This window comes from Orcinus orca, chromosome 20, assembly GCF_937001465.1.
Source record: "Orcinus orca chromosome 20, mOrcOrc1.1, whole genome shotgun sequence".
NCBI lineage: Eukaryota > Metazoa > Chordata > Mammalia > Artiodactyla > Delphinidae > Orcinus > Orcinus orca.
The window spans coordinates 47,022,269-47,049,035 of NC_064578.1; the positions used below are offsets into that span (position 1 = coordinate 47,022,269).

Sequence of the window (26,767 nt, forward strand, 5' to 3'; positions counted from 1 at the left end):
TCCACGCCGGACACGATGCGGCTGCCTGGCCCCAGCGGCCGCCGCCCCCTCCTGCTGGTGCTGCTGCTGTCTCTCCTTGCAGCCGCCGCCTCCGCCGCCCACGCCGCCGGCCCCAGCCCCAGCCAGGCCGTCGAGGTTGCGGTAATCCCGGGCCGCCCGGCCGGGTAAGCCCCGCTGCGGCCCCCTCGTCCTTGTGCCGCCTCTACCCAATAAGTCTGGAGGTCTAGGAAGACCAGGACTTTCGGATTTAGGGGAATGTGAACCCACTGCTTCGTGATAAGGATGAAGAACCAGAGCTCTTGAATTTATTAGGGCCCTCTACTTTGTAGGGGTTAGAATCCGAAGTGTACTGAGATTTTGAGGGGAGGGATTCCCCTCCCGTGTGGTAGAGACGGATATGGCTCCAGGGAATTCTAGAGTTTATTTGGAGAAGGGTCCCAGTTTATACGGGGATGGGGCTTTGAGTTCTCCTAAGATGATAGATGGGTGGGGCCGAGCTGGGATGGGGTCCCCCAAACTAACTGGGTGCTTAAGGAGGAAGAGTATGGGAGGTTATCAGGGCACTTTAAGGGGGAGTTGACATGTCCTGGTTTTCTGGGGGGCGGGGAGGCCTGAACTAATTAAGAGACCTTTTCCTAATGAATGAGGGAGACGTGGAGTTTTGGGTTGATGGTGGAGGGGCTTGTGGAAATTTGTGCGGAGATGGAGGGCCCTCAGATTTCATGAGGGTTGGGGGGTGCTTTAGTTTCCTAGAATTAGCGGATTCCAGGCTTGAATGGGGTACCAGTGATTTCACGGCAAGAAATCCAGAATTTCCTATAGATTTAGGGGGTTATAGCCACTCTTCCTGTCTACGGTGACGAGATCGAAGGAAACAGTCTGCTCAGTACCCCCCCACCCCCACCCCCGCCCTGCGGCCCAGCGCTCAGTTACAAAGGCCCCGGGCTCAGCTCCCGCCTCCGTCTCTGCGAATGCGTTTAGTAACCCGAGCCGCGCCGGGGGCGGGGCTGGGAAGGGGTTAACCCGGAGAAAAGGCGGGAGGGATGACTGCAGGATCGGGGGTCCGGAAGGCTCCCACCCGGGCGGCCTCCTCCCCTACTGGGCCCCACACATCTAAAAAGAGTCCATACGCCCGACGTCCCCTTCGCAGCATCCCCCTGCTGCCCCTCTCTCCAGGCCGGCGCGCGCGGCCTCGTCCCTCGTCCCCCTTAGCCTGGGGATAATGGATTTGTCTGGGGGGCCCCTTGGTTGCGACGCACTTGCGCCCAAGCTGAGGGCTCCGCCAGCCAGAATCTGAGACCCTCCCGGCGCGGAGATTCCTCCAAGAACGACTCCTTCCTCCTGGTCAGGCGGGAAACTGAGACCCATAGACCAGGAGACTCTGGCTGCAGGACACACAACGTGGAAGGGCAGGAAGGGGCTAGAACTCAGGCCTCGGGATTCCCAGTACTGGGCTGTGGCTCCTGTATCCCCCTCCACCTCTGCACCCTGCTGGACCCATAGTCAAAGGAGGACCTCCCTCCCCAGCCGTTGAGGCCTGTGGAGTGGCGCCATCTGCCGGCCAATCGCGGGATGACGGCTGAGTCCAGGACAGGGAAGTGCGGGGAGGGCGGGGTTCTAGATTCCCAGATCGGGCTTGGAAGTGCGCTTAGAAATCCTCTTTAAGTCTTCTTCTTTTTTTAAAATAATTTTAAAAAGACTTTTAAATGTCTTTTCCAATAATACCTTACCTCAAACACTTCAGAAGAAAAATAAACGTGAGGTTGCTGTGACCTTTATCCCTGGAGAGCCTAAACCAGTTTGCCTCCTATTGTACAGATGGGGAAACTGAGGCATCGAGCACAGTGCCTCAGATTGGTCACACATCAATCTCGAGCACCCTCAAACCTCATCTTGGCTTTCCCTCCCCTATCCCTCATTGCCTTCCTTTGGGGAGTTCTACAGTGCTAGGGGCCTGAGTGACTTCCATCCCTCTATCTATAGTGTTGCTGCTTGTCACTGCTGCCCAGGCCGATCGCCCAGGAGGAGCCGCTGCTTCAGAGGTGGGTTCTTGTAGGCGAGGTATAGGTTGGAGGGGACAGGTGGTAGGAGCAGAGGAGCTGGGGTCTCCCTTCCTCACCCCTCATCCCAGCTGCAGAGCTGGATGAAAGAGGAACTCAGTTGTGCCTCCTTTTCCACTTAGTCCTTGGCTGTCTCTGAAGCCTCCTGCAGGGTCCAGAGCTGCCGGCCCGAAAAGTGTGCAGGTCCTCAGTGGTGTCTGACTCCAGTGCCCCCAGAGCTGTCAAGCCCCAGCCTCAGCGTGAGGAAGAAACAGGTGTCCCTTAACTGGCAGCCACTGACGTGAGTGTGCAACCCGCCCCTTCTAGGTGCTCCCAGCTCTGCCACCATTTCTGGCACATCTCTCTCTGCTCCCTGGGTCTCCTCTCCCTTGCTCTCTCTTTCTATCAACTTGTGTCTCTGTTTCTGTTTCTCCTTTTCTCGCCAATCGCTGTCTCTGGGTCTTTCAGTTTCTCTCTGTCTCTGTCTCCATGTTCCTCTCTGTCTGTTATTTCCGTCTGTCTCTTTCTCCCGTAGTTACCTGTCTCTTTGCCTCTGTGTCTCTCTTCTCTCTCTCCCTTCCTCATCTCTGTTTCTCCCACTGACTTTGTTTCTTCCAAGCCTCCAACGAACGCTCAAGGCCTGGTCCCCATAAAGAGATGGGGGGAGGGTCGCAGAGCCTCCACTGGGAGACCTCCTGGTGTGGGAGGTCTCTTCCAGTCGCGGGGGGGGGGGGGGTCAGCCAAACCGCGGTGACAGCTCCTTCTCTGCCCCATCCCACCCAGGCTGCAGGAAGCCCGAGCTCTGCTGAGGCGACGGCGGCCCCGCGGGCCGGGGGCCCGGGCATTGCTGAGAAGGAGGCCCCCACAGCGAGCCCCTGCCGGCCAGTCCCGGGGTAAGAACATCCGCCCTTCCTCCGCCGGGGGGCGGGGGGTTCCGGGCCAGATAAAGCCGTCTGGTTCCCACGGTCCAGCCGCCGCCTAGCCGCCCCCCATTGTAGCTCAGCACCCCTCCCCAGGACGCAGCCCCCTCTAGGGACCCCGGCGTCCGGCAGCGAGAGGTGAGTCCGGGACAGGACCAGACGCTGGCCAGAGGCGCTGACCCGCGGGGGTGGGGCCGGGAAACCAAGCGTCCGGGCTCCCCACTGCCGGCCGAAGAGGGGGGCGCTCTCCCGGCAGAGAAAGCGGCCGAACTTGCCCAGACAACAAAAGCGATTGTGCGGGTTGGCGCCTGCCTGGTTACCGAATGCCCAAAACTGCGGGGCGGCTAGGGGCCAAAGGCCTCCCACTACTTTCCCGACCGTCCTCCTGCCTTCCCGCTCCGGCTCTCGGCCCCGGGGCTAGCACACCCCCTAGTCTCAACCACCCTCAGAAGTCCCCCTCCTGCTGTGGCCTTCAGCCCAGATGTGTCCCCTCCTCCCTAAAGTCTTCCAGATGTGGGCCTCCGGCCAGATGTGAAGACCCCCGCCCACAGTTTCAATCCACCGTTTCCCCTAATCCATTCTGACTTCTACCAGGTGTGAGGGTCCTGGTTAGATGTGACTGCGTCCTCGAATGTGCCCCTCCAGCGTTCTGCCCACCATCTAAACCCCCAATTCCTTCATGTGCCCAGGTGCACCGACCCTTCTCTCCCCCAGCTGTGCCACCTGGCTGCCCAGATGTGCCATGACAGCCGCCTACCCAGATGAAGCTCCTTTCTCTGTGACTAAGACAGAGACAGCCTTTAGCCTCCTCCCCAAATGCGGCCCCCACTACTCTTTCCTCTTTATGGATTCAGCCCTGTCTGGGGGGGGGAAACGGACCCGCCCCCACCTGTTCCCTTCCCCGTCGCTCCCCTGCGGGCCCCATTCACTTGTTGGTGCGAGGCGGGGGCAGAGGGGGCGCCACCCTCCCCCCTGCGAGTCTAGCGCCCAGCCTGCGCGCCTCTGGCTGCGCGCCCGGCCCCACGCGCCCCCGCGCGGCCGCCGGGGAGGGAGTGGTGGGGAGGGGGGGGCCTGAGCGGGGGCGCGGCCGCCCTCCCCCGCGGGCGGGCGGGCGCGGCCGGGCCCCTCGGGCGGGCTGGGGCGGCGGCGCGGCGGAGCGCGGCGCTGCAGCCATGGCGGGCGGCGCGCGGCTGCTCTGGGTGTCGCTATTGGTGCTGCTGGCGCTGCTCCGGCCGCAGCCCGGGCTGGGTCGGCCCCGAGAGCGCCTCCGCGTGCGCTTCACCCCGGCCGTGTGCGGCCTGAGCTGCGTCCATGGGCCCACCGGCCCCCGCTGCACCCCGACCTGCGCGCCCCGCAACGCCACCAGCGTGGACAGCGGCGCGCCCGGCGGGGCGGCCCCGGGGGGCCCCGGCTTCCGCGCCTGTGAGTGCGGGGTGGTGGTCCCGAGGGAGGGCTTCCCCGGGTGGAGGAGGATTCCCGGGGATGGGGGAGACAGTCCCCAGGGCGCGGGAGTCCAGATTCCTTACGCAGTAGTGCCGGGGAATCCCTGGCTTATTTAAGGAAGAGAGCCTCAAATTCCTGGCTTTTGGGGTTGGGTCCTGAGGGTCTTGATTTCGCAAGCAATGAGGGTTCTCAGGGACCTGTGATGTCCCATATGAGGGGATTGGGGGCTGACTGCTGTGCCTTTGAGTCAAAGTGGGGAATACCAGAATTGAGGGGCTTGGGGTCTTGGGGGAAAGGGGTCCGAATTCTGTGACTGTGAGTAAGGGGTCCCCAGAGTCCAAGGGAGAAATCCAGGGCCATGGGGGGGTTTCCACTTTCTGCTTCTTTGGGTGGGACGGATTAGGAAAGTCTAGGATGGGAGTGCCTGTGAGGAGGGGGATTGGGGTGTGGAAAGTTGATCCTGAGAGCTGAGAGGGAAAGAGTTCGTAGAAGGAGGGTCTCTGCAGGACCCTGAGTTGCAAGGGTCGCACGTGGAAGAGCAATCCAGGCAGGAGGCCTAGTGGAAAAGGCGCCCCCTGGGGGCAGAGGGGACAGAAGGAGTGTGCGCACCAGGCTCCCCTAGAGATGGAGAGCCCTTGGTGGGGGGGGGGGGCACCTGTTGGCCCCAGGGTATGGTGGTGGGTGGGCTCTCAGGGTCTGGGCCTACCTGCCCCCAGCCCCAGAGGCCCTCTGGAGTGGGGAGTGGGGGCCCCTGGCGCCGGAGAACTCGCCCAGCCTGGCTCCCAGCCAACCCAGCCCTGGCTGGCGTGAGCTCATCTCCCGCCTGAGCCCCCGCCCGCTGCCACTCCCTCTCTCCTCCCCTTCTTCCCTCCTTCCTTCACTCCCTCCCGGCCCAGCCTCAACGGGCCTGTGCCAGGAGCCTTGCCCAGGCGGGTGCCAAGCCCCTGGAGGCACAAGGAGGGGTCTGTGAAGGGGGCTGACCTTGGGAGGACCTGGATGTCCTCAGCCCCTCATCCCTCCAAGGGTGTGGGACATGGAGTTGCCTGTGCCCGTCTAGCGGCCTGCCCTGGGTGTGGAGGCCCTCAGGGTGCTGGGGGGGGGGGCCTACATTCAGGATGAGAGAAGACAGACAAGTGTCTTTGGAGGTTAGGAAATGCCCCCAGACTTAACTGGATTACCACCCGCAACGCCCCAACAGAGACCCTTCCTATTTTGGAATCTTGATTCCTAGTTAAGCCTCTCCTAGGCCTGCCACTTAATTAAGGACCCCTATTAGAGCACCCTGGAGTCCTGGCCTGACTCCTCTAACTAGGGGAGCCCAGAGTCTCTGCCCTCACGCCCTAAGCCCCTCTGCACTGCTATCAACAGACTCCGGAGACCAGCCCCTCCAGTGAAATTCCCTCACATTCTTCTGATGTAATCTCCCCAGACTGTGCCCCTCACCAGAGAACTCTAGTTTTGTCCCTCAGCTATTCCTCCCCACATCCAGGGGAAACCCCGGATTACAGATTCTATACAGTGATAACTCTGCTCCCTAGTCGAATTCTCTTCCCACAAAAGGTTCCTATTTTCTTCTATTTCCAAGTGATCCCCTATTCCTGTCTATCCAAGTCCTTCCCTTCCAGCTGACTCCCTCCCCAGGAACTTCTGATCCGTCTATCTTCAGAGAAACCCAGAGTTGGTCTTGATCAGTGATCCTCCCAAGAGGACTACAGATACTGTGTTTCCCCCAAGCAGCCATTAATCAAAAAGACTTGGGTACCTAATCCCTTAGCTGAGAGGGGAGGGGGCATTCCACAGTATCTTACAGTCTTCCCAGACAATTGAGACTCTCTTGGGCTGGGGACTCCCAAGAATCCCACTTCTCCATCTAAAGCTTGTTCTCAGCACCCTCAAATTGGCCATTCCCTAGAAGACACTAGAGTCCTGTTTTTAGGTAACTCTCCCCAAAAGGACTTAAGGGATTCCTTCTGTTGAAGGGTGCCACCGTTTCCTCTGGGATAGGCTCCCTTTCTGTTCCAGAAACCTCCAGTGGTCTTTGAACCCCCGAGTGCTGCCTTCTAACTGATCTCCTCCCAGGAGTGCAGTCTCTTTACCCTTATAAATTGAGGGGGCTCCCTCTATGCTTTCCTGTCTCCAGTGTGTGGCTCAGAATCCGAGACACGCCTTCCTGGACGGCCCCGGCCGCCTGTCCCCTTCCTGCCCTCCGCACAGCTGTCTCCAGCTGTTCTCGGCAGCCCCTGGGGAGAAAGGGAGGGGGTGCCTCGTCCGGCCTTCTTTGGTTCAGCGGGCCCGGGGCTCCCCAAGGGTCCGGAATGAGGAGCCGCCGCCCTGCCCCCGCCGCACCCCTCTTTGTTTACCCCGCCGCACAGCTGGTAGTGCCCCGCCCAGAGGTGGCCTGAGGCCCAGCGAGGGCGCGCCTAGGGGAGAGCAGGCGCGTTCCCGCTGGCCCCCGCCCCGGGGCTACTGGAGGCGGGAACTCAGAGCTAGAACTGGAGAGCCGGAGCCAAGGGGAGGTGGGAGGAGACAAAGCGCGGGGGGCGGGGGGTGGCTAGGACGTCCAGATAGCCGGGAGGTGGGGTGAGAGGAGCTTGAGCGAGTGAGCCAGGGCAAATTAACTTGAGGAAAGGAAGGTGGGTGGGGCTAAAGGCAGCAGGTTAGACGCCTTGATAGGCGGGGTTTACAATCCCTCGGGTAGAAGAAGGTGATGTGGGCAGGGTGCGTAGAAGGGGAGGGGGGGGAAACCGCACAGCCTGTGGGCGGAGCTTGAACGTAGTGGATTCTGCCGGACGGGGTGTGAGCGTGCCTAGAATGGTAAGGAGACGGAGTTGCGAGCAAGGGGTAGTGCCAGGGAGTGGCAAAATGTGGGTTTGGTCAATGGAAGTGACCAGCGCTGGCTCTGAGGGGCTGAACAGTAAAAGATGGGCGGTGCTAAATGCGAAGGCAAGAGCTGGAGTGGGCGGGGCTGAGCCTACGGGCGGGTACAACGCTGTCTGGGCGGGGCTGGTACGCCGCGGACTCGGCCAGAAAGTGGGACTCGAGAGGGAGGGCGGGGTGAAATGAAAGTGAAAAAGGAGCTGGAGGGCGTGGCGAGTGGACCCAGTGGGCGGAGCTATACCTTCAAGGGCTGTACGACTGGACCCAGCCAATGCAAGTGGCCAGGGTTAAGGGGGAGATGACTCAAGACAGCTCATGGCGGAACGACTTTGAACTGAGTGATACCTTTGAGGGTGTAGTTACAACGTTAGGGACTGAGCTCGTTTGAGTGCGCTCGTCCCAGGGGCGATGCAAGGAGGGTTGCCGGCCCTGAGTGTCCTCGCTCTCCCCCTAGTCCTGTGTCCCTTGATCTGTCACAACGGAGGTGTGTGCGTGAAGCCTGACCGCTGCCTCTGTCCCCCGGACTTCGCTGGCAAGTTCTGCCAGTTGCACTCATCGGGCGCCCGACCCCCGGCCCCGGCCATGCCAGGCTTCACCCGCTCTGTGTACACCATGCCACTGGCCAACCACCGTGACGATGAGCATGGTGAGGAAAGTGCGGCCGGAGTCCCCTCCGCCCCCTCTGTCCACCACCTTGCCGTTCCTTTGACTCCCATCTTTCCTACCTTCTCTTAAGTACCCTTCTCCAGCGCGCCCTTTCCCCCATTCCTACTCCCACTTTGCCCCCCACCCCGTGCCTCTCTCCAGGCGTGGCGTCTATGGTGAGCGTCCACGTGGAGCACCCGCAGGAGGCGTCGGTGGTGGTGCACCAGGTGGAGCGTGTGTCCGGCCCTTGGGAGGAGTCGGACGCCGAGGCAGTGGCGCGGGCGGAGGCGGCGGCTCGGGCGGAGGCGGCAGCGCCCTACACGGTGCTGGCACAGAGCGCGCCGCGCGAGGACGGCTACTCGGACGCCTCGGGCTTCGGTTACTGCTTTCGGGAGCTGCGCGGAGGCGAAGTGAGAGGAGGCCGGTGGGGAGGGGCCCGGAGCGTGCCACCGCGCGGGGGCGCGCTCACCCTACACTTCCCCACAGTGTGCGTCCCCGCTGCCCGGGCTCCGGACGCAGGAAGTCTGCTGCAGAGGGGCCGGCTTGGCCTGGGGCGTTCACGACTGTCAGTCGTGCTCGGAGCTCCTGGGTAAGCCCCAGGATGTCCCCGAGGTGCTCGGAGCTGGGGAGGAGTGAGAACCCCGCTGCTTCCTGTTCTCTGCCCATAGATATACCCTTACACAAATTCTAGCCACGCCTACCCGTTGTGGGGATCATTTCCAGTCTAGACCTACCCATACCGTCTGGGACCACCCACCCCACTTTCTGACTTTGGCTACCCTGTTCTCACTCGGCCTTTGTGCCACAGGCCTACTCATGCAGATCGCCAACCTAAGGCTGACCTTGCACTCAAACCACACTCAACACCTTTTAGTTCCTCCCACCCCATTTTCGTCCCCGCCCACTCCATCTCGCTCCGCGCGCCCCGTCCCAACCCTCTCCTCTCTCTACAGGTAACTCCGACCAAGTGGGCGTCCCAGATGGACCGTGTCCAACTGGCTTTGAAAGGGTTAATGGGTCCTGCGAAGGTGAGCTGGGGCAGGCATGGGAGGAGCTTGGGACGGGGCTGGCTGGGAGCTTGCCCCAGACGCCACTGGAACCACCCCTTCCCTCGCAGATGTGGATGAGTGCGAGACTGGCGGGCGCTGCCAGCACGGGGAGTGTGCGAACACGCATGGCGGATACACCTGCGTGTGCCCCGACGGCTTTCTGCTTGACTCGTCCCGCAGCAGCTGCATCTGTGAGTCACTGGGGCCTGAAGCTGGTCCCATGTCCAGCCTACCCTCATGCCAGAGGGTATCCCTGGGTCTATCCCAGATCCCTGGGTCTAATTCCCTTAGACCACACTCCCCCCAGATGCTCCCAGACCCCAGGTTCACCCAGTCACTCCTAGATCCACCTAGAACGTCTCATCTCAGACTCTCATTCACCCTCAGACTCTCTGAACCTTCTTCAGCTCCTCTAAGAACCCCTCAAACCTTTTGGATTAGGATCCCCAGACTTTCATCAGCTCCTCTCAAGCCCCCAAATTTCCTCCTCTCTCTCTCGACCACCAGACCTTCTTCAGGTCCTGAGATGCTTCCCAGATTCTCTCACTCATCCCTCAGACTCTCCTCAAGCCCCAAACCATATTCAGACCTCCCAGACCCCTCAGCTCTTCCTCAGACTCTCTCAGAGCTTTCCCAAATGCCCCTCACACCCACCGAACCCTCCCTGGGACCATTCCTCTACCTCCCAGATCCCCTAGTCCCACTACACTCCCAACCCCGCCCTGAAGAATTTCCTCCCCCACCCCCAGCCCAACACGTGATCTCAGAGGCCAAGGGGCCCTGCTTCCGCGTGCTCCGCGACGGCGGCTGCTCGCTGCCCATTCTACGCAACATCACCAAACAGATCTGCTGCTGCAGCCGCGTAGGCAAAGCCTGGGGCCGGGGTTGCCAGCTCTGCCCACCCTTTGGCTCAGGTGAGCACCTCCTGCCCGCCTTTCTCTAGACTTGACATAAACAGCCCCCATTCTAGGCTCCGCCCCCAGCGCCTCCAACCCGGGTTGGGCCCTAGCCTTGGCCGCGCACCCGGCATCTGAGACAGCCTATCTTCAGACTGGACGCCACCCTGGCTTGCACATGACCTTGAAGTTAGGCTGTGTCTGCCGAGCGTCACCCCCAGCCTCGACTTCCCCTAGCCCTTGAGATAGGCTGCCTACCCAACCTTGTTCCCAGGCTCTGGCCACCTCCCCAGCTTCTGAGACACTGCCTTCAACCTAGGTTCCGCCTTGGGCCCCGCCCCAGACACGCCCCTCCCGGAGACCCTCCCAGGCAATCTTGCTTCTTAATAAAACCAGACCCCACAATGGACCTGACTGTTTCCTGGCCTTCAACCTCCCTGTAGACACCAAACCAGACCCTGCCCTCAACTCCGGTCCCTGCCGTCATCCCAAAGAGGGAAAAGCATCCTTGGTCCCGCCTTTAGCCTCTGAGGTGTCCCATTCTTTGGCCACTGGGGCCTGAAGCTGGTCCCATGTCCACCCTACCCTCATGCCAGAACATCCCTGGGTCTAATTCCCTTAGACTAAACGCCCCCCAGATGCTCTCAGACCCCAGGTCCCCCCAGTCATCTTAGACCCCATTTCAGCATACAACGCAAACCCCTAACACACTCCCAGGCTAAGCCCTACCCACGGTCAAGGCCAGACCCTAGCCGCCCCCCTTTTCTCTCTCCTTCACCCCCCTTCCCTCTCATTCCCCCCTACTCTCTTGCCCTCTCTCTGCCCATCTTCTTCCCTTTCCTGTGTCCAGAGGGTTTTCGGGAGATCTGCCCAGCTGGCCCTGGCTACCATTACTCGGCCTCTGACCTCCGCTACAACACCAGACCCCTGGGCCAGGAACCACCCCGAGTGTCCCTCAGCCAGCCCCGTGCCCCATCCTCCACCTCCCGGCCACGCACAGGTGAGCTGGTTTCTGGAGGAGGGAGTGTTGTCTCCAAGGGGAGATGAGTGGGGACACCCAAACCCAGGTCTCCACTGTTGACAGCCCTTCTTTACCAGGCTTTCTGCCCACTCACCGCCCAGAACCCCGGCCTGAGTCACGGCTAGAACCGAGGCCAGAGCCCCGTCCGGGCCCTGAGCTTCCCCTGCCCAGCATCCCTGCCTGGACTGGTCCGGAGATCCCTGAATCAGGTGCGGTAGAGGGAATCAGCGGCATTGATGGCGGTATTACAGGCAGGAGGTCGGGGTGGGGGTGGGGGGCTCCAAAGTGAAGATTCTACAATAGAACAGATAAGGATGTGACAGCCAGAGGAGTTAAGGAATGGGTGGGGAAAGATAAAGGTTTGAAGGGTGGGGTGGTGGTTACATCAGGAGCTGGAGTCAGGCAAGCCTGGGTGCAAGTTCTCTGTCAATTGGGAAGGTCAATTTAACCTCCCTGAGGCTCAGTTTCTTCATCTATAAAATGCGGATCATTGTGAGGATTCAGCAAGCTGCCTCTGAAGTATCTGGCACATAGTAAGTGCTCAGTTAACGTGAGACAAATAATTATTTTTCACGGAGGACACTAAGAACATATCTCAGGCAGAAGACTGGGGAGCAAGTTATTAAAAAATGAAGACTTTGGAGTGGCATTATGGGAGGATTCAGGCAGAGGATCTGATGAGTATGTCCCATGATAAAGGAGAGCGACATCAGAGGGGGAAGACTGGGCTTGAGGAGGGACATCCGGGAGGATGTTTTAGGCAGAGGATCTGAGGGAATTGTACTGGGATGAAAGGGACAGAAGATTGATAGATGGGGAAACGCTGGCTCACTGGACCCCCGCAGGTCCCTCTGCAGGCGAGTGTCAACGTAATCCCCAGGTCTGCGGCCCGGGACGCTGCATTCCTCGGCCCAGTGGCTACACCTGCGCGTGCGACTCCGGTTTCCGGCTCAGCCCGCAGGGCATGCGCTGCATTGGTGAGCCAGGCCGAGGGGGAGGACGGAGGCGGGGCGGGCGGCTCTACCCTGTCACCTCCTGACCAGACCCCTCCGTACCCTCAGACGTGGACGAATGTCGCCGCATTCCTACGCCTTGTGCTCCCGGGCGCTGCGAAAACACGCCAGGCAGCTTCCGTTGCGTGTGCGGGCCGGGCTTCCGAGCTGGCCCGCGGGGTGCGGAGTGTCTGGGTGAGAAATCCAGGCCCCACCCCAGCTGGGGTCTCGCTCCAGCTCTCCCTCTGGAGCAGTTCCCGCCCTCGCACTCTTCCCCACGTCCCTTCAGCCCAACTACTGCCTTGGCCTGGCCCCTGGCCCCGTCTCCAGACCAGCTTCCGCTCTCACTTCGGCCCCACCACTGCCTCTTTCCGGCCCAGCCGGCCCTTCCCGTCGGGGCCAGTCCCTGCCGTACTACTGTCCCGCCCCTCTCCTTGACTGGGTCCCGGCTCCGCCCCTCCCTTGGCCCCGCCCCTTCAATATTCCAGACTAGCTCCTGCCCTCTCCAAGGCCCCTCCCCTGTCCCACAACTGCTGCAACCTATCTACTCACCATGACTCCTGATTTCCACCCTGCCACACCAGTGCTCCGTCTCCGAACCACCCCTTCCCTCGCTCCTGCCTTCCCTTTGTTCGGTCCCCAAAGCTGTTCTTCCCGCCCTTGCCCTCCCCAGGCCCTGCCCTCCCCAAATTGCCCCCCTCACGGTCCTCCTCTCTGCCTCTGCCCAAGCTGGGTCCCCAACTCTTGTCCTGTCCTCCCCGCTGAAGCTCCGCCTCAGCCTTAAACCGAGCCCCTCCGAGCCCCTCTACCGCCCCTGGCTCCTGCCTCGGCCTGGCCCTGGCCGAAGCTTGACTCCGCCCCTGCCTTCGCCGCCTCCCCGCCTCCCCAGGCCTTCTGGGGGAGGCGAGGAGGCGGAGTGTCTGCCTCAGTCCCAGCCACGCGGTTTGTGCCCGCAGACGTGGACGAGTGCCACCGCGTGCCGCCACCCTGTGACCGTGGGCGCTGCGAGAACACGCCAGGCAGCTTCCTGTGCGTGTGCCCCGCTGGGTACCAGGCTGCGCCCCACGGAGCCAGCTGCCAGGGTGAGGGATTGGGCATGTAGGGGGAAGGGTAGAGCGGCAGTGGTGAGGGATGGAGACACCGAGCAATGAGGCAGAGGGAGGCTCATTGATGGGAGAAAGAGGCCAGGCTCTGAGAACCAGACATGCAGCCTGTTGGGGATGGAGAGGCCAAGTGTTGGAAAACAGAAAGGCTGAGTCATGGAGGATGGAGAAGCAGAGGGATGGGGGATGAAGATGTCATTAATGGGGGAAGGGGTAGAGTTATGGAGGACAGAGTTTAAGGAGGCCCACTGATATGGACTAGAAAGACAGAGTTCTAGGAAGCAGACAAGCAGCTTAACAGGGACTGAGGAAGTAGAGGGATAGAGGATAGAGTTAGCATGATGACGGATAAGGTGGCAGAATGATGGAGGGTGGAAGGTCAGAGCGATGGAGGTCAGGGAGGTAGAATAGAGCATGGGGGGGGCGGGCAGAAGGGGCCTAGAGGAGGTATGACCTGGCCCCTTGCTCTGAGCAGATGTGGATGAATGCATCCAGAGCCCAGGCCTGTGCGGCCGAGGGCTCTGTGAGAACCTGCCCGGCTCTTTCCACTGTGTGTGCCCGGCTGGCTTCCGGGGCTCAGCGTGTGAAGAGGATGTGGATGAGTGTGCCCAGGAACCACCACCCTGTGGGCCAGGCCGTTGTGACAACACAGCAGGCTCCTTTCACTGTGCCTGTCCTGCTGGCTTCCGCTCCCATGGGCCGGGGGCCCCCTGCCAAGGTGAGGGCGCTGAGCCCAAAGCCACTTCACCTCCATCTGCTGTAGGGACTGGAGACAGGTTTGGGAGACAGGGAGGCAGAGTGATGAGGCTCAGTGAAGGAGGACAGGGACAGAGGCCTGGGGGTATTGAGGGGCTGGGGAGGGGCTGGCTCCAGCATCTTCTCCCCTTTCTCCACATATGAGGGTGCTCTCCATTCCTCCTTGTTTTTTGGATGATACCCTCGTGCTTGTGGGAACCCTGAGGCAGGGACAACTCTGAGTCAGGGAAGGCAACATGCAGGAGGTGGTGCCTTAGCCGCACCCTGGCAGCTGGAGAGACCATTAATGGGGCAACAACAAAAGGGTCTGTCCTTCTGGGAGGAGGGAGCAGCCTGAACAAAGTCCAGGACGCTTCCTCCAGGGTAGAATGTTGGGGTGGGTGGTGATGGCAATGGGTCCAGGCCCCTTCCTCAGCCCCACTGGTCTCCTGTGCCCCAGATGTGGATGAGTGTGCCCATAGCCCCCCGCCCTGCACCTATGGCCGGTGTGAGAACACAGAAGGCAGCTTCCAGTGCGTCTGCCCCACGGGCTTCCAACCCAGTGCTACCGGCTCTGAGTGCGAGGGTGAGGCCGGGGAGGGAGGGAGGAGTGTGGATGGGTGAGGGGGGCGTTGGGCCACTCCTCCAAAGCCACCCTCTCCTCTGCTCCCCAGATGTGGATGAGTGTGAGAAGCACCTGGCATGTCCTGGGCAGGAGTGTGTGAACTCACCTGGCTCCTTCCAGTGCAGGGCCTGTCCTGCTGGTCACCACCTGCACCATGGCCGATGTACTGGTGAGATCAGGCCCTGGGTGTGACCTTGAACCTGCATCATGCCTCCTGACCCAGATCATGACCCCTGACCTGGCCTACAACCTTCTAACCTGGATCTCAATCCCCTTACCTGGACCACAACCCCCAGAGCCTGACTGCAACTCTTGACCTAGACTATGAACCCCTGATCAGACTGCAGTTCCTGATTTGGGGACCACGACCCTTGGCCCTGAGTGTGACTTCTGACTCTGTGACCAGTGAACCCTCAACTTGACTGTGACATTTGACCTAAACATAACCACTGACCGCAACCCTGACTACAGCCCGGGACTCTGTGTGATGCTTGATCCTGCCTCTTTCACGGCCCCGCCCCTTCTCAGGGTACCTTCCCTGGGGCCTGACTGTGTTCACGATGCTGGACCCTGACCCCTGACTAGAGACTCTGGCCCCTGACTCACCAGAATGCCATCTAATTATCCTGACCCCCTTACCCTAATTAACGTCTGACCCCTGCCTCAGTCCAGAGTCCCTTCACCTGACCCCAGGATCCTGGCACAGGGAGTTCCCAGAAACCCAGACTCAAGGACCCCCAACCCCAGTCTCCCCTACCCACTTCTGCCATGGAGCCTTCACCTCATATCCAACCCCAAACACTTCCCATCACCTTCTTCAGACTCCTCTCCCGCAAGGGGATCCATCAGGGTGTTCCTAGACAGAACCCCTTCTGAAATCCCCATTCCCACAGATGTGGATGAATGCCGTTCGGGCGCCTCCTGCGGCCCCCATGGCCACTGCACTAACACTGAAGGCTCCTTCCGCTGCACCTGCGCGCCAGGCTACCGGGCACCACCTGGTCGGCCCGGGCCCTGCGCAGGTGGGCTTGGCGGGGAAAAGGTTGGACAGCCTGGGAGCGGGACTTGGCTTCCTTGGGTAAAGCCTGGTGGGGAGGTGGGAGCTGGACTAAGGGACTGCAGGTGGAATTTAGAAACCGGCCATCGGGGTGTGGCTTGGGGGACAGGGTTGCTCCTTTGTAGGCGGGGCTTGGGTCTCGGGGGCGGGTCTGGTAACCCCGCAGCCCTATCTCTGGGTACCCTAGACGTGAACGAGTGCCTGGAGGGCGACTTTTGCTTCCCCAACGGCGAGTGCCTCAACACCGACGGCTCCTTTGCCTGTACTTGTGCTCCCGGTTACCGGCCCGGACCTCGCGGAGCCTCTTGCCTCGGTCCGTACCCAGGCTGGGCCTGGATCGGGAAAGGGTGGGGAAAGGGAGGGGCGGAGTTGGGAGATAAAAGGGGAAAGGGCGGAGTCTGGATAAGTTGGGCAGTGAATGGAAAGGATGGAGCCAAACCCGTCGGAGAGATGGGGCTTGCAGGAAAGGGAGGAGCCTAAGGCAGGTGGGGAAGGCGTTAAGGTCTTGGAGCTGGAGGGGCGGGGAAAGGGCGGTGGAGGGGCGTGGCTTGGAATGTTAAGCAAAGAAGGAGATTCGCCTGCGGTTTCCGACACTGTCCCGCAGACGTGGACGAATGCAGCGAGGAGGACCTCTGCCAGAGCGGCATCTGTACCAACACCGACGGCTCTTTCGAGTGCGTCTGTCCTCCAGGACACCGCGCTGGCCCAGACCTCGCCTCCTGCCTCGGTGAGAGGCCTCGCCTCTGCCTGGTCCCTCTCCCCTCTGCCTCCTGGTCTCCCCCATTTGTCTCCCCCCTCTGCCTCTCCTCTGCTGCTTTCTCCCTTCCCCTTTCCTGCGACTCCCGCCTCCCTCTTCTGACTCTCCCCTCCTTGACTCCTCCACCTTTTTTCCTTTGCCTCCCTGCCTCTCCCATCTGACTGCCCTGCCTCCCCTCCTCAGACGTGGACGAATGTCGGGAGCGGGGCCCGGCCTTGTGCGGGTCCCAGCGTTGTGAGAACTCCCCCGGCTCCTACCGCTGTGTCCGCGACTGCGACCCTGGCTACCACGCAGGCCCTGAGGGCACCTGTGACGGTGAGACCACTGCCCCACCCCCACGAAGAGTGGCAGAAGCCGGCTCCAAGCCTCACGGATTTGGGGGGTGGGGAGGGAAAGGGCTCCCAACCAATGTACTTAACTCTCTCCTAATCGTGGTGGAAACAAGCCACCAGCGTGTCTTTATATTTTTTTGTAGAGGGGAGGCAGGAGGATAGGGGAAGACACTCCTGTCAGGAAACAGGCCAAGCCTCGCTTCCAGAAGCAGCCCAGATTTGGGGGCGGGGGGGGGAATGGTGTGTGGGTCAGCATTTTGTGGAACAGATGAAATAACTGCGGACTGCCTTGGGCTCTTGGGTTGCCAGACCCCCGATTCGTGGAAACCTAGTTTCATGGGACCTCATTCATTAATTCCACAAGAATTCATTAAGCACCTCCTGTGTGCAGCACTGGCAGTAGAACAGGCAATGAGTAAAACAGAATCCCTGTCCTCATGGAGTTGATGTTCTAGGGGAGAGACAGACGAGAAATATGTAAATGTGAACTCGATTCATTCAGCACACAATTTGGGGACACCTACTGTGTATCAGGCACTGTTCTACACCCTGGGGATACAATGAGGAGCAAGACAGGCACAAATCCCTGCCGACATGGAGTTTGCATTCTAGGGAGGTGACAGTCAGCATACCAATAACTACATGGATATAAGGAGTTTAAGAAGGAAAGTAAAGCAGGATAAATGGACAGAGATGACAGGGCAGTAGGGGTAGGGGTGCTAGGAGGGCTTGACCTAGACCCTTGAGTGAGCAAGGGAGGGAGCCATGCAGATAGCTGAGGGAAGAGTGTTCCTGACAGAGGGAACAGCAAGTGCAAAGGCCCTGAGGCGGGACCATGTTTAGGCTATTTGGAGAATAGTAACGAGAATGGTAACGAGGCCTTAAGAGGTATCAATGCTTGTTGATTTTTAGAAGCTCAGACTCCTAGAATACCAGATTCAGAGACTTCTCAGTCATGGGAACTGGAAGCAGCACCAGGAACCTGTGAATCCAGGCCTGTGACTCCCCTCTCCTTCCCCCATCCCCTCCCTACTCTTTTGCAGACGTGGATGAGTGCCAGGAATATGGCCCAGGGATTTGTGGAGCCCAGCGCTGTGAGAATACCCCTGGCTCCTACCGCTGCACACCGGCCTGTGACCCTGGCTACCAGCCCACGCCAGGGGGCGGATGCCAGGGTGGGTGTCCCTGGGGCAATGGGTGAGATGTGGAGGGGATAGAAGGTCCAGCAATGGCCTGACTGTCTGGTGGTTGCAGATGTGGACGAATGCCGGAACCGGTCCTTCTGCGGGGACCATGCCATGTGCCAGAACCTGCCTGGCTCCTTCCAGTGCCTCTGTGACCAGGGCTACGAGGGGGCGCGGGACGGGCGTCACTGCGTGGGTACGGGGCTCCAGGGGGTGGGTGGGGCCAGAGGGTGGGGAAGAGGTTGTCAGGCCCTGCTTCTCTCCATAGATCTGAATGCATGTAAACTTTAGGGGTATGGAATTTAGACCTTGGAATATAAGATCATCTTCACATCACTCAGGAACCCCTATTTATCCAGATTTTATTTGGGGCGTGCTTTAAAAATGCATGCATAAAGTAGTAAAGGCGCACTCTTTTTTTTTTTTTTGGCCACACTGCGCGGCATATGGGATCTTAGTTCCCAGCCAGGGATCAAACCCGCGCCCCCTGCGGTGGAAGCGCAGAGTCTTAACCGCTGGACTGCCGGGGAAGTTCCAAAACTGCACTAATCTTAAGTGTACATAAACATCCTTTATTTTTTCCCCAACATTTTACGAGGAATCTTTTTTTTTTTTTTTTTTTTGCTGTGCCCCGCAACTTGTGGGATCTTAGTTCCTGACCAGGGACTGAACCCGGGCCACGGCAGTGAAAGCGCTGTGGAAATCCCACCGACCGCCAGGGAAATTCCAAGGAAATTTTCTAAACATACAGAAAGTTAAAAGCCCTGTAGAATGAAACATCAGCATACCCATGATCTATATTCTATTATTATCACTTGGTTATGCTTGTTTCCTCACACATCTTTCCATGAATCCACAACATTTTTTGGATAGAATTTTAAAATTAAATGGCAAGCTTCGATATACTTCCCCCTAAATTCTTCTGTGCATAATGCATGTCATTAACCAGAGTTCAATTTGTGTTTACAGATATTTTTATTTGAGGTTCAATTTACATACAGTGCAATGCATGAGTCTTAATTATACGTTCACTTAGTTTTGACAAATGCAAACACAACAGGCTTCATTTGTTTAAAGGGCATTAAACTGAAGTTCTGGGAAATATCTGAACTTGAGGCATACGTGGATCCAGGAACTGTAACAAGGCTAGCTGTTCTCCCAGCTCTGCTATCCTCTAATGCACTTATTTCCAGGCAGAGTCTCTTTTCACAATGACAAAAGCGGCCCTAGCACCTCTGGTTGACATCCTTAGCTTGACATCCCTGGCTACAGAGGGAGGCTCTTTCTCCATATTTCTAGAACGAGTCCCAGGACTGGCTTTGATTGGCCCAGCTTGGTCACTGCCTGTCTCTGAATCAGAGAAACGCAGCAATCTTCTTGGCCTGCTCAAAACATAGGTTGGAGGAGCAGAGGGCTCCCAAGGGAAATTCAGGGTTTGTCACCAAAAGATAAGCAGATGATGGGATCTGGGCCATTAAAATACTCATACTCAAAGCCCAGACTTTTAGACTTATGGAATTCCAGAAGTTTACAACCATTGACTCCCTCTTCCCTGTTGTCTCCTGTTCACAGATGTGAATGAATGTGAAACACTACAGGGTGTGTGTGGAGCTGCCCTGTGTGAGAATGTGGAAGGCTCCTTCCTCTGTGTCTGCCCCAACAGCCCTGAGGAGTTTGACCCCATGACTGGGCGCTGTGTTCCCCCTCGGACGTCTGCTGGTGAGACTGAGATCAATGTCTACTTAACTGACGGCTGCCAGCCCCGCAGAAGAATAATGGGATCTAACCATTCCTGATGTGGACAGCTGCCGTCAGTTAGATGCTGTTGTTTTAAACAACAAAAGCCTTCAGAACACATGAGTTAACCTGGGTGTGGGACTCAGTGTCAGGAGAAGTAGATCCTGGTTCTGACTTTACCAGATTCCTTCATTCAACAGACGTTCACTGAGTTTAGGCCCTTTTCTGGGCCCTGAGGACACAGTAGTGACCAGGAGAGACCACCCTGTCTTCCAGGGCCTCCCAATCCAGTGGGGGCAGATAGCAATATAACCTGATGGTAACAACCCAGAGGAATCAGGACTGGGATGGACGAGGCACAGGCCAGAGCAAACAAGCCTATGATGGGAAAGGCTAGGGCGTGGTGGGAATCCAGAGGAGGTGCCTCCCCAGCCTTGAAGGAGAGTTAGGGAGGGCTTCCTGTAGGAGGGGGATGTCTGAACTGAGAGTAGTAGGATGAGTAGAAATAAGCCAAGCGAAGTGGATGAGGGAGGGCATTCTGGGCAGAGGATACAGCAAGGGCAAAGGCCTGGCAAGGCAAGAGAGGACCTGACATGTTTGAGGGACTGAAATAAGTTCAGGGTGACATGCTCTACATAGCAAGGGAAGGGGTGGGGAGAAGTGAGGCTGCAGGAGTCAGGCGCCAGGCCACACTGACTTATTACCGTGGTCGGGAGGTTGGACTCTTCTTGAGGGCACTCTGGCACCGTGGAAAGGTTTTGAGCGGGAGAGGGGTATGACCAGATTTTGGAAATTCCTCTGGCTGCCATGTGAAGGTGGATTGGAGTGGCTCTGGGACCTGAGCAGAGGACAGGGCTGGACCAAGGCGAGGGCCATGGGAGGGGAGGAGAGGGCAGGTGGGAGAGGGGCTCAAGAGGCCAAAGTGGATGGGCTGTGGGGCTGCCTGGGTCAGGGAGAGGTGTCCAGGCCTAGGTCTAGATTTGGGTATGAAGATTCTGAGACCAGATTGGGACACGTTGGATGTGAGGCCCCAGGGAGGCCTCCAGGAGGCCAGGGAAATCCCCTCTTCTCCTACCTGAACTGGATGATGGGCTGGACGCTTGGGAGAGTGAGATGGGGAGGTAAGAGGTACAGAAATTAGAGGAGGTGGGAATGGGAGAGAGATGATGACAGATGCTGAGAGGTGTGGAGTCGGTTCTGCCACATGGAGGCCTCAGTTTCTCCATCCATAACATAGGGGCTGGAGGCTCAGCCCACACTGTCTCCTCAGGCACGTTCCCGGGCCCGCAGCCCCACGTACCCGCCAGCCCCAGTCTGCCAGCCAGGCTCCCACCACCCCCGTCCCGCCGGCCCAGCCCACCTAGGCAGGGCCCTGTGGGCAGCGGGCGCCGGGAGTGCTACTTTGACACGGCGGCTCCGGATGCATGTGACAACATCCTGGCTCGGAACGTGACGTGGCAGGAGTGCTGCTGCACTGTGGGTGAGGGCTGGGGCAGCGGCTGCCGCATCCAGCAGTGCCCAAGCACCGAGACAGGTGGGCATGGGCCGCTGGGTGGACACAGGGCGGAGGTTTGGGTAGCAATAGGTGGACGTGGGACTGGGACAAAGGGACACATTTGGACAAGGGACTGAGGTGCTGGTATTGCACGGGCAAGAGTGAGCTGCCAGCCAGGTGGGCGCGAGTCTGAGAGGTGGATACAAACAGGCACAGGGGCTGTAGACTTGGGCAGTGAAGGGTGGGCACTGAGGCAAGTGGGCACAGGCAGGCCCAAGGCAGGGGCTGGAGCACGGGTGTCTGGGCTCAGCCTTGTCTCTGTGTGCAGCTGAATACCAGTCATTGTGCCCCCACGGCCGGGGCTACCTGGCGCCCAGCGGAGACCCGAGCCTTCGGAGAGGTAAGGCCCGCCCACCCTCAGCCCCCAGGCCCAGCTCTGTCTCACCCTATCTCTGTTTTCTTTATCTGTCTCTCCCCCTCCCACCCTTATCTTCTGTATCTCTCCCTCTGGGTCTCTCTTGCCATCTCTGTCTTTCTCTTCCCTGATCATGCCCCGCAGCTACCCCCTCTCCCCCCCCCCACCATCCAGCCTACCCCACATCCTGGCCTTCCTCCCCCCCTCCCCCCCCCGTCTCTCTTGATGGGGGGTGTGCCTCTGACCATCCTTCCCGCAGACGTGGACGAGTGCCAGCTCTTCCGAGACCAGGTGTGCAAGAGCGGCGTGTGCGTGAACACGGCCCCAGGCTACTCATGTTATTGCAGCAATGGCTACTACTATCATGCCCAGCGCCTGGAGTGCATCGGTAGGAACCCCGCCTCCACCGGCACTCACACCCTCGCCTGGGACTCTCCCCAATCCTTGGCCACTCCAGCTCCTCTCTGGAATGTGGCCACCACCAGCAGGAAGTCCCTCCTGGAGTCTAGACTCCATCTATCCCGCCGTCAATGCACCGGGGAAATGGGAAACGGGAGAGGGCTGCTTCTTGATCACCTCCTCCATGCCTCCCTAGATAACGACGAATGCGCGGACGAGGAGCCAGCCTGTGAGGGCGGCCGCTGCGTCAATACCATAGGCTCTTATCATTGCACGTGCGAGCCCCCACTTGTGCTGGACGGCTCGGGGCGCCGCTGCGTCTCCAACGAGAGCCAGAGCCTCGGTAACCCCTCCCCCGCCCCGCCCCGCCAGTTAGCCCCGCCCCGGTCTCGCCCAAGCAGTCCAGCCCCTCATTACCCCCGCTCAGCCTCCCGCCCTCACCCGGGCCACGCCCCTTCACGCCCCATTTAGCTTCTGGTCTCGGTGTTTGACTCTCGGAACAAGAGGCCAGCAGGCCTGGTTAAAGGCGAAGGTTGTAGAGGAGCCTCCCTGCCACTTACTGGCCCTGTGTACACGTGCACGTTCCTTACCGCCTCTTGGACCCCAACTTCCTTTCTGCACATTGGGTGGGTGGATTGGCAATAGCCCCTACTTTATAGGGGGCTCTGAGGAATTCTATTTTTAAGAACAGAATGGGACCTGGTCTTACGAAGTGCTAAAAGTGTGCTTTCTGTTATTTCCCTGTGGGTCTCTGTCTCTTTGCACCCCTCTGTGGGTTTCTGTCTTTAGGCCTTTCTCTGAATTTCTGACACTCTCTGCCTCTGTCTTTGCTTTTAGGTCTGTTTCTCTCTGCATCTTTGCTTTCCCGTGTCTCTTTGAGTCTCTGGCTCTTCCGATGTGTTTGTGTTTATTTCTTTGGGTCCTCTCTCTCTTTTTGCCTACTGACCCGAAGTCTCTTCTCCTCCCAATTCCTTTTCCTACAACGTCCTCCCACATCCTGAGACTCTATTCAACAATGCTCAGAGAGGGAAAGCAACTGCCCTGGGGTCACAGAGCCCTGCAGCGGCCAGTCTTGGTTAGAATCCTCCTCTCAGACCCTATCACCCTCCTATATGATAGCCTTGTACCAGACCAAGCCCCGTACTCATCTGGAGCTACTCAGAGGACTTCTGGGAGTCAGATCACAGCTGCTGAGACGGATGTGGTGACAGGCAGAGCATGGCTGGGCTGCTCCAGTAGGGAGGAGATCGAGCATTTGGGAGGGCTTGAGTGTCTTCCCGCCGTGATGCATGCTGTCTCTGCCCTCAGACGACAATCTAGGAGTGTGCTGGCAGGAAGTGGGGGCTGACCTCGTGTGCAGTCGCCCTCGGCTGGATCGCCAGGCCACCTACACAGAGTGCTGCTGCCTCTACGGCGAGGCCTGGGGCATGGACTGTGCCCTCTGCCCAGCACAGGACTCAGGTACTGCCACCTGCCTGGGCCACACTCCGAGACTCTGCCCCTCAGACTCCAAATCCAGGTCCTCAGACTCCTAGTCGTAGACCCCAAGGTCTCCCCAAACTTGGTCCCTCAGACCCCTATGTCCCAGTGCTTTCCTAAATCTTAGACCCCAAGTCATAACCCAAAGACCTCCACGCCTCAACCACAGAAACCCCATGGCCTGACTCAGCAGGTCTCATAGTTCCAGTCCCCAAAGCCCAAAAGGTCCTAAGGTCTGATCTCTCAGACCTTCAACTCCTGGTCTCTAGAAGCCCAAGACAGCCCATGAGACCCCTCCCCCAAATCCTGGACCTTTAGACCTCCAATACCAGTTGCTCAGATCCTGCCATCCTGGCTCACAGACTCTGGTCATAGCTCGCAAACCTCCAAGTCCCAGTGGCTTGGATACCCACATCCAGGTGCCTAAGAAGCCAACACACAGCTCCAGAGATCTCCATGCCTTGGCTCTAAAAAGCCCGGAGTCTCCCAATTCTCAGCCCTTGGGAAACCAGTGCCAATCCTAGGCCCTTGCTCCTCTGACTTCCAGGTCCCACGGTTCAGATCCCCTCCCATGCATCCTGACCCGTCAGGCCCCTGGTACTTCCCAGTCCTGGTCCCTAAAACACCTCCATCCCATTTTTGTAGGCCCCTAGCCCCAGGTCTCATGGGCCCCCAAATTCCAGCACATGGACCCTGATTTCTAGCTGCAGTCCTCAGTACTCCTGATCCCAGTGCCTTGGAATCCCCGTCTCAGTCCTCAGACCTTCAATCCTGGCTCCAGAACCCCTGACCCCAAGCCTGCAATCCCAGTCTCCTCCTTTGAAGCCCCTCTAATGCCTCAGCCCACGGCCCTCCCCACCCTCTCCTTCGGGCTTCTCTTCCCCGAGGGGGGACGTGAATGATGGGTGCCGAGGAAGCAAGGGCTGATTGTTAGGCTTGGCTCCTGTTCGCAGATGACTTTGAGGCCCTGTGCAATGTGCTGCGCCCCCCCTCATATGGACCCCCGCGGCCAGGTGGCTTTGGACTCCCCTACGAGTATGGCCCAGACCTAGGTTCACCTTACCAGGGCCTTCCGTACGGGCCAGAGTTGTACCTGCCACCCGTCCTACCCTATGACCCCTACCCACCGCCACCTGGGCCCTTCGCGCGCCGGGAGGCCCCCTACGGGACGCCACCCTTCGACATGCCCGACTTCGAGGACGATGGTGGCCCCTACGGTGAATCCGAGGCTCCTGCAGCTGCCGGCCCGGGCTCCCGCTGGCGCTATCGGTCCCGCGACACCCGTGGCTCCGTCCCAGAGCCTGAGGAGTCGCCTGAAGGTGGAAGCTATGCTGGTGAGTACTGCGGCCCGAGTGATGGGACAAAGATGAGAAGCCAGGTGTGCAGAGAGGTGGAGATGGGGAAGGGAGGAAAGGAGGGGGAGGAGGAGAGACAGAGACAGAAATGAAGAGAAGCCGCGGGAGAGACAGGCTCAGAGAGATGGGAAAACGGAGATATTGTCGGAGAGAGCGACAGAGAGCAGGGATGAAGAGGCACAGAGACATCCCTGTAGACCTACCTAGAAAGCGATGAGGACGGAAGGAAAGCTAGAGGGAGCAGAGTGACGTAAACATCCTGGCCTCACAGCGCCCCCCAGAGTCCTGGAGCGGGATGGGCAGTTTTAGAAGGGAACCCACCGAACCTGGGGCGCGGCCCCACCCGAACCCCGGAGTCCCCACACTCTCCGCAGGCGCCCAGGCTGGGCCCTACGAAGGGCTGGAGGCGGAGGAGTGCGGGATCCTGGACGGCTGCGCCCACGGCCGATGTGTGCGTGTCCCCGAGGGCTTCACCTGCGACTGCTTCGACGGCTACCGCCTGGACATGACCCGCATGGCCTGCGTCGGTGAGGGGTGGGCCGGGGCCAGCATGGAGGTGGGGAACAAGAGAGGGTGGAAGCCTTTACTAGGGGTGGGTAAATCAGGGACGTCAAGGAGACGGGCCAGCCCCGGTGGTGAGCAGAAAGTAATTTTTGCTCAGGGATGGGGCTTGCCTGAAGGACAGGTCAGGCTGGGAGGAGAGTGGAGCTCGACCACAGCACTGGGGCTGAGCGTGAAGCAGGATGGAAGGATAGGATCCCGCAGGCGTGATTTCTAAGAACTCCCAGGGCTACCTCGGGCAGTTTGCTTCACCTCTTTGAAGAGCTTTCAGTCTTCCCATCGAATAGGAATTATGTCTGCCTAGTTCAGACAGTAGTAAAGCAGAGTGGTTACAATCAGGGGCTCTGGGGGAGCTGGATAGACCTCAGGCTCAGTCCAGCAGCTTGCTGTGTGACCCCGGACAGGTCACTGTCCCTCGCTCAGTTTTTCTTACCTGAAAAACGAGTATAGTCGTAGAACCCATTTCACAGAGTCGTGAACATCGATTTACAATGACAGTGAGGCCTATGTGTAAAGCTCAGAGAAGAGAACTGAGTTCCTCAAAGTCTCACAGCCAAGAAATGGCAGGGGGCTGGGCACTCGGGGTCTTTGTGAGCTGGTCTGCGAACCCCCTGGGAAGAGTGTGGGCTTTTAGTGTGACATGGGGTAAGGGGCTTCCTCACGCTAGGCCTCAGTTTGCACAGTACCTACCTCACAGGGTTATTGGGAGGATAAAGTTAATACATGTAATGTACTTAAAACAATGTCCGGCACAGAGTAAGCGCTTATTGTTGTTGATATCATCATTAGTATTGTTTTTCTAACAAAAACATAGTGTCCTAGGGGCTACCACCCTCATCTCACAGAACACAAAGCTGAGGCACAGAGAGGTTAAGTTACCTGCCCAGGCTCACACAGCCAACAGGTGGTTAGTGGCTGGATTCCACTCCAACAGGAGCATCCACACCCCTCTGCACCAGGAGCCTCAGGGGCCAGGGACGTGGGCTCCTGGGTCCCCACCTCTGAACAGCGCTCCTGGTATGCCCCCCCTCCTCAGACATCAACGAGTGTGACGAGGCCGAGGCGGCCGCCCAGCTCTGCGTCAACGCGCGCTGCGTCAACACGGATGGCTCGTTCCGCTGCATCTGCCGCCCAGGATTCGCACCGTCGCACGAGCCGCACCACTGCACGCCCGCCAGGCCCCGGGCCTGAGTCCCAGCAGCCCTGGACCGCCCACTCCGCGCCTGCGCACGCGGAGTCCTTGCTGCACACACCTTCCCTCCTGCTTTCGCGCATGCGCACAGGGATGCTGGACCCGGAGGAGAGGATGGTAGATGGGACAGACGGGGAGGAAGAGTACCCTTCCTACAGACGCCGCGGGCCCGGGCTTAGCCCATGGTCCCCTTCATATTCCCGCTCCTTTTTATAAAAATGTTCAATTAAAAAACACCTATTTTGTATCTTCTGTCTCTGTCTTCCTAATGTTTCTCAAACTTTGGCTCTAGAGTTTGTTCTTTGAGCTACTAAATTACATCCTCTCGCCGTCCCTACTTCTTCATTCCCGTGCGTCTGTCACTTGGTCTATCTCTGCCTCCCTTGGTCTTTGCTCTTCTCCTATGTCTGTTTCTTTGTCTCTGTCTTCTGTCTCTTGCCTTTCTGCTTGTTTTCTCTG

The 26,767-nt window shown here is 59.0% G+C and overlaps 1 protein-coding gene across 11 annotated transcripts; it reads left to right on the forward strand.

Moving 5' to 3' along the window:
• LTBP4 (latent transforming growth factor beta binding protein 4) lies at positions 1-26,555 on the forward strand. Of its 11 annotated transcripts, none has more exons than XM_049703917.1 (33): positions 1-164; positions 1,984-2,042; positions 2,202-2,340; positions 2,823-2,932; positions 7,734-7,925; positions 8,087-8,334; positions 8,411-8,513; positions 8,878-8,952; positions 9,042-9,164; positions 9,723-9,887; positions 10,720-10,869; positions 10,968-11,099; positions 11,736-11,867; positions 11,952-12,077; positions 12,839-12,964; positions 13,461-13,703; positions 14,181-14,306; positions 14,395-14,514; positions 15,239-15,367; positions 15,590-15,715; positions 16,007-16,129; positions 16,343-16,474; positions 17,535-17,666; positions 17,746-17,871; positions 19,248-19,394; positions 20,650-20,946; positions 21,236-21,307; positions 21,582-21,710; positions 21,918-22,064; positions 23,030-23,182; positions 24,154-24,534; positions 24,930-25,082; positions 26,153-26,555. In XM_049703917.1, the coding sequence occupies exons 1-33, from the start codon at positions 16-18 to the stop codon at positions 26,305-26,307; spliced, it is 4,920 nt and encodes a 1,639-aa protein (XP_049559874.1). In that variant the 5' UTR covers positions 1-15; the 3' UTR covers positions 26,308-26,555. The 11 variants fall into 11 exon arrangements, with proteins under 11 accessions (XP_049559874.1, XP_004271315.1, XP_049559875.1 ...); XM_004271267.4 differs by having other exon boundaries at positions 20,683-20,946; XM_049703918.1 differs by lacking the exon at positions 17,746-17,871.
• Positions 26,556-26,767: the final 212 nt, after the last annotated feature.

Bases quoted from the DNA above. Each gene is read 5' to 3' on its own strand.
- LTBP4 (XM_049703917.1), top strand. From the start codon at position 16: ATGCGGCTGCCTGGCCCCAGCGGCCGCCGCCCCCTCCTGCTGGTGCTG. The intron at 15,716-16,006 runs GTCCGTACCCAG...ACTGTCCCGCAG, and splicing joins TCGCGGAGCCTCTTGCCTCG to ACGTGGACGAATGCAGCGAG. The intron at 19,395-20,649 runs GTGAGACTGAGA...TCCATAACATAG, and splicing joins TCCCCCTCGGACGTCTGCTG to GGGCTGGAGGCTCAGCCCAC.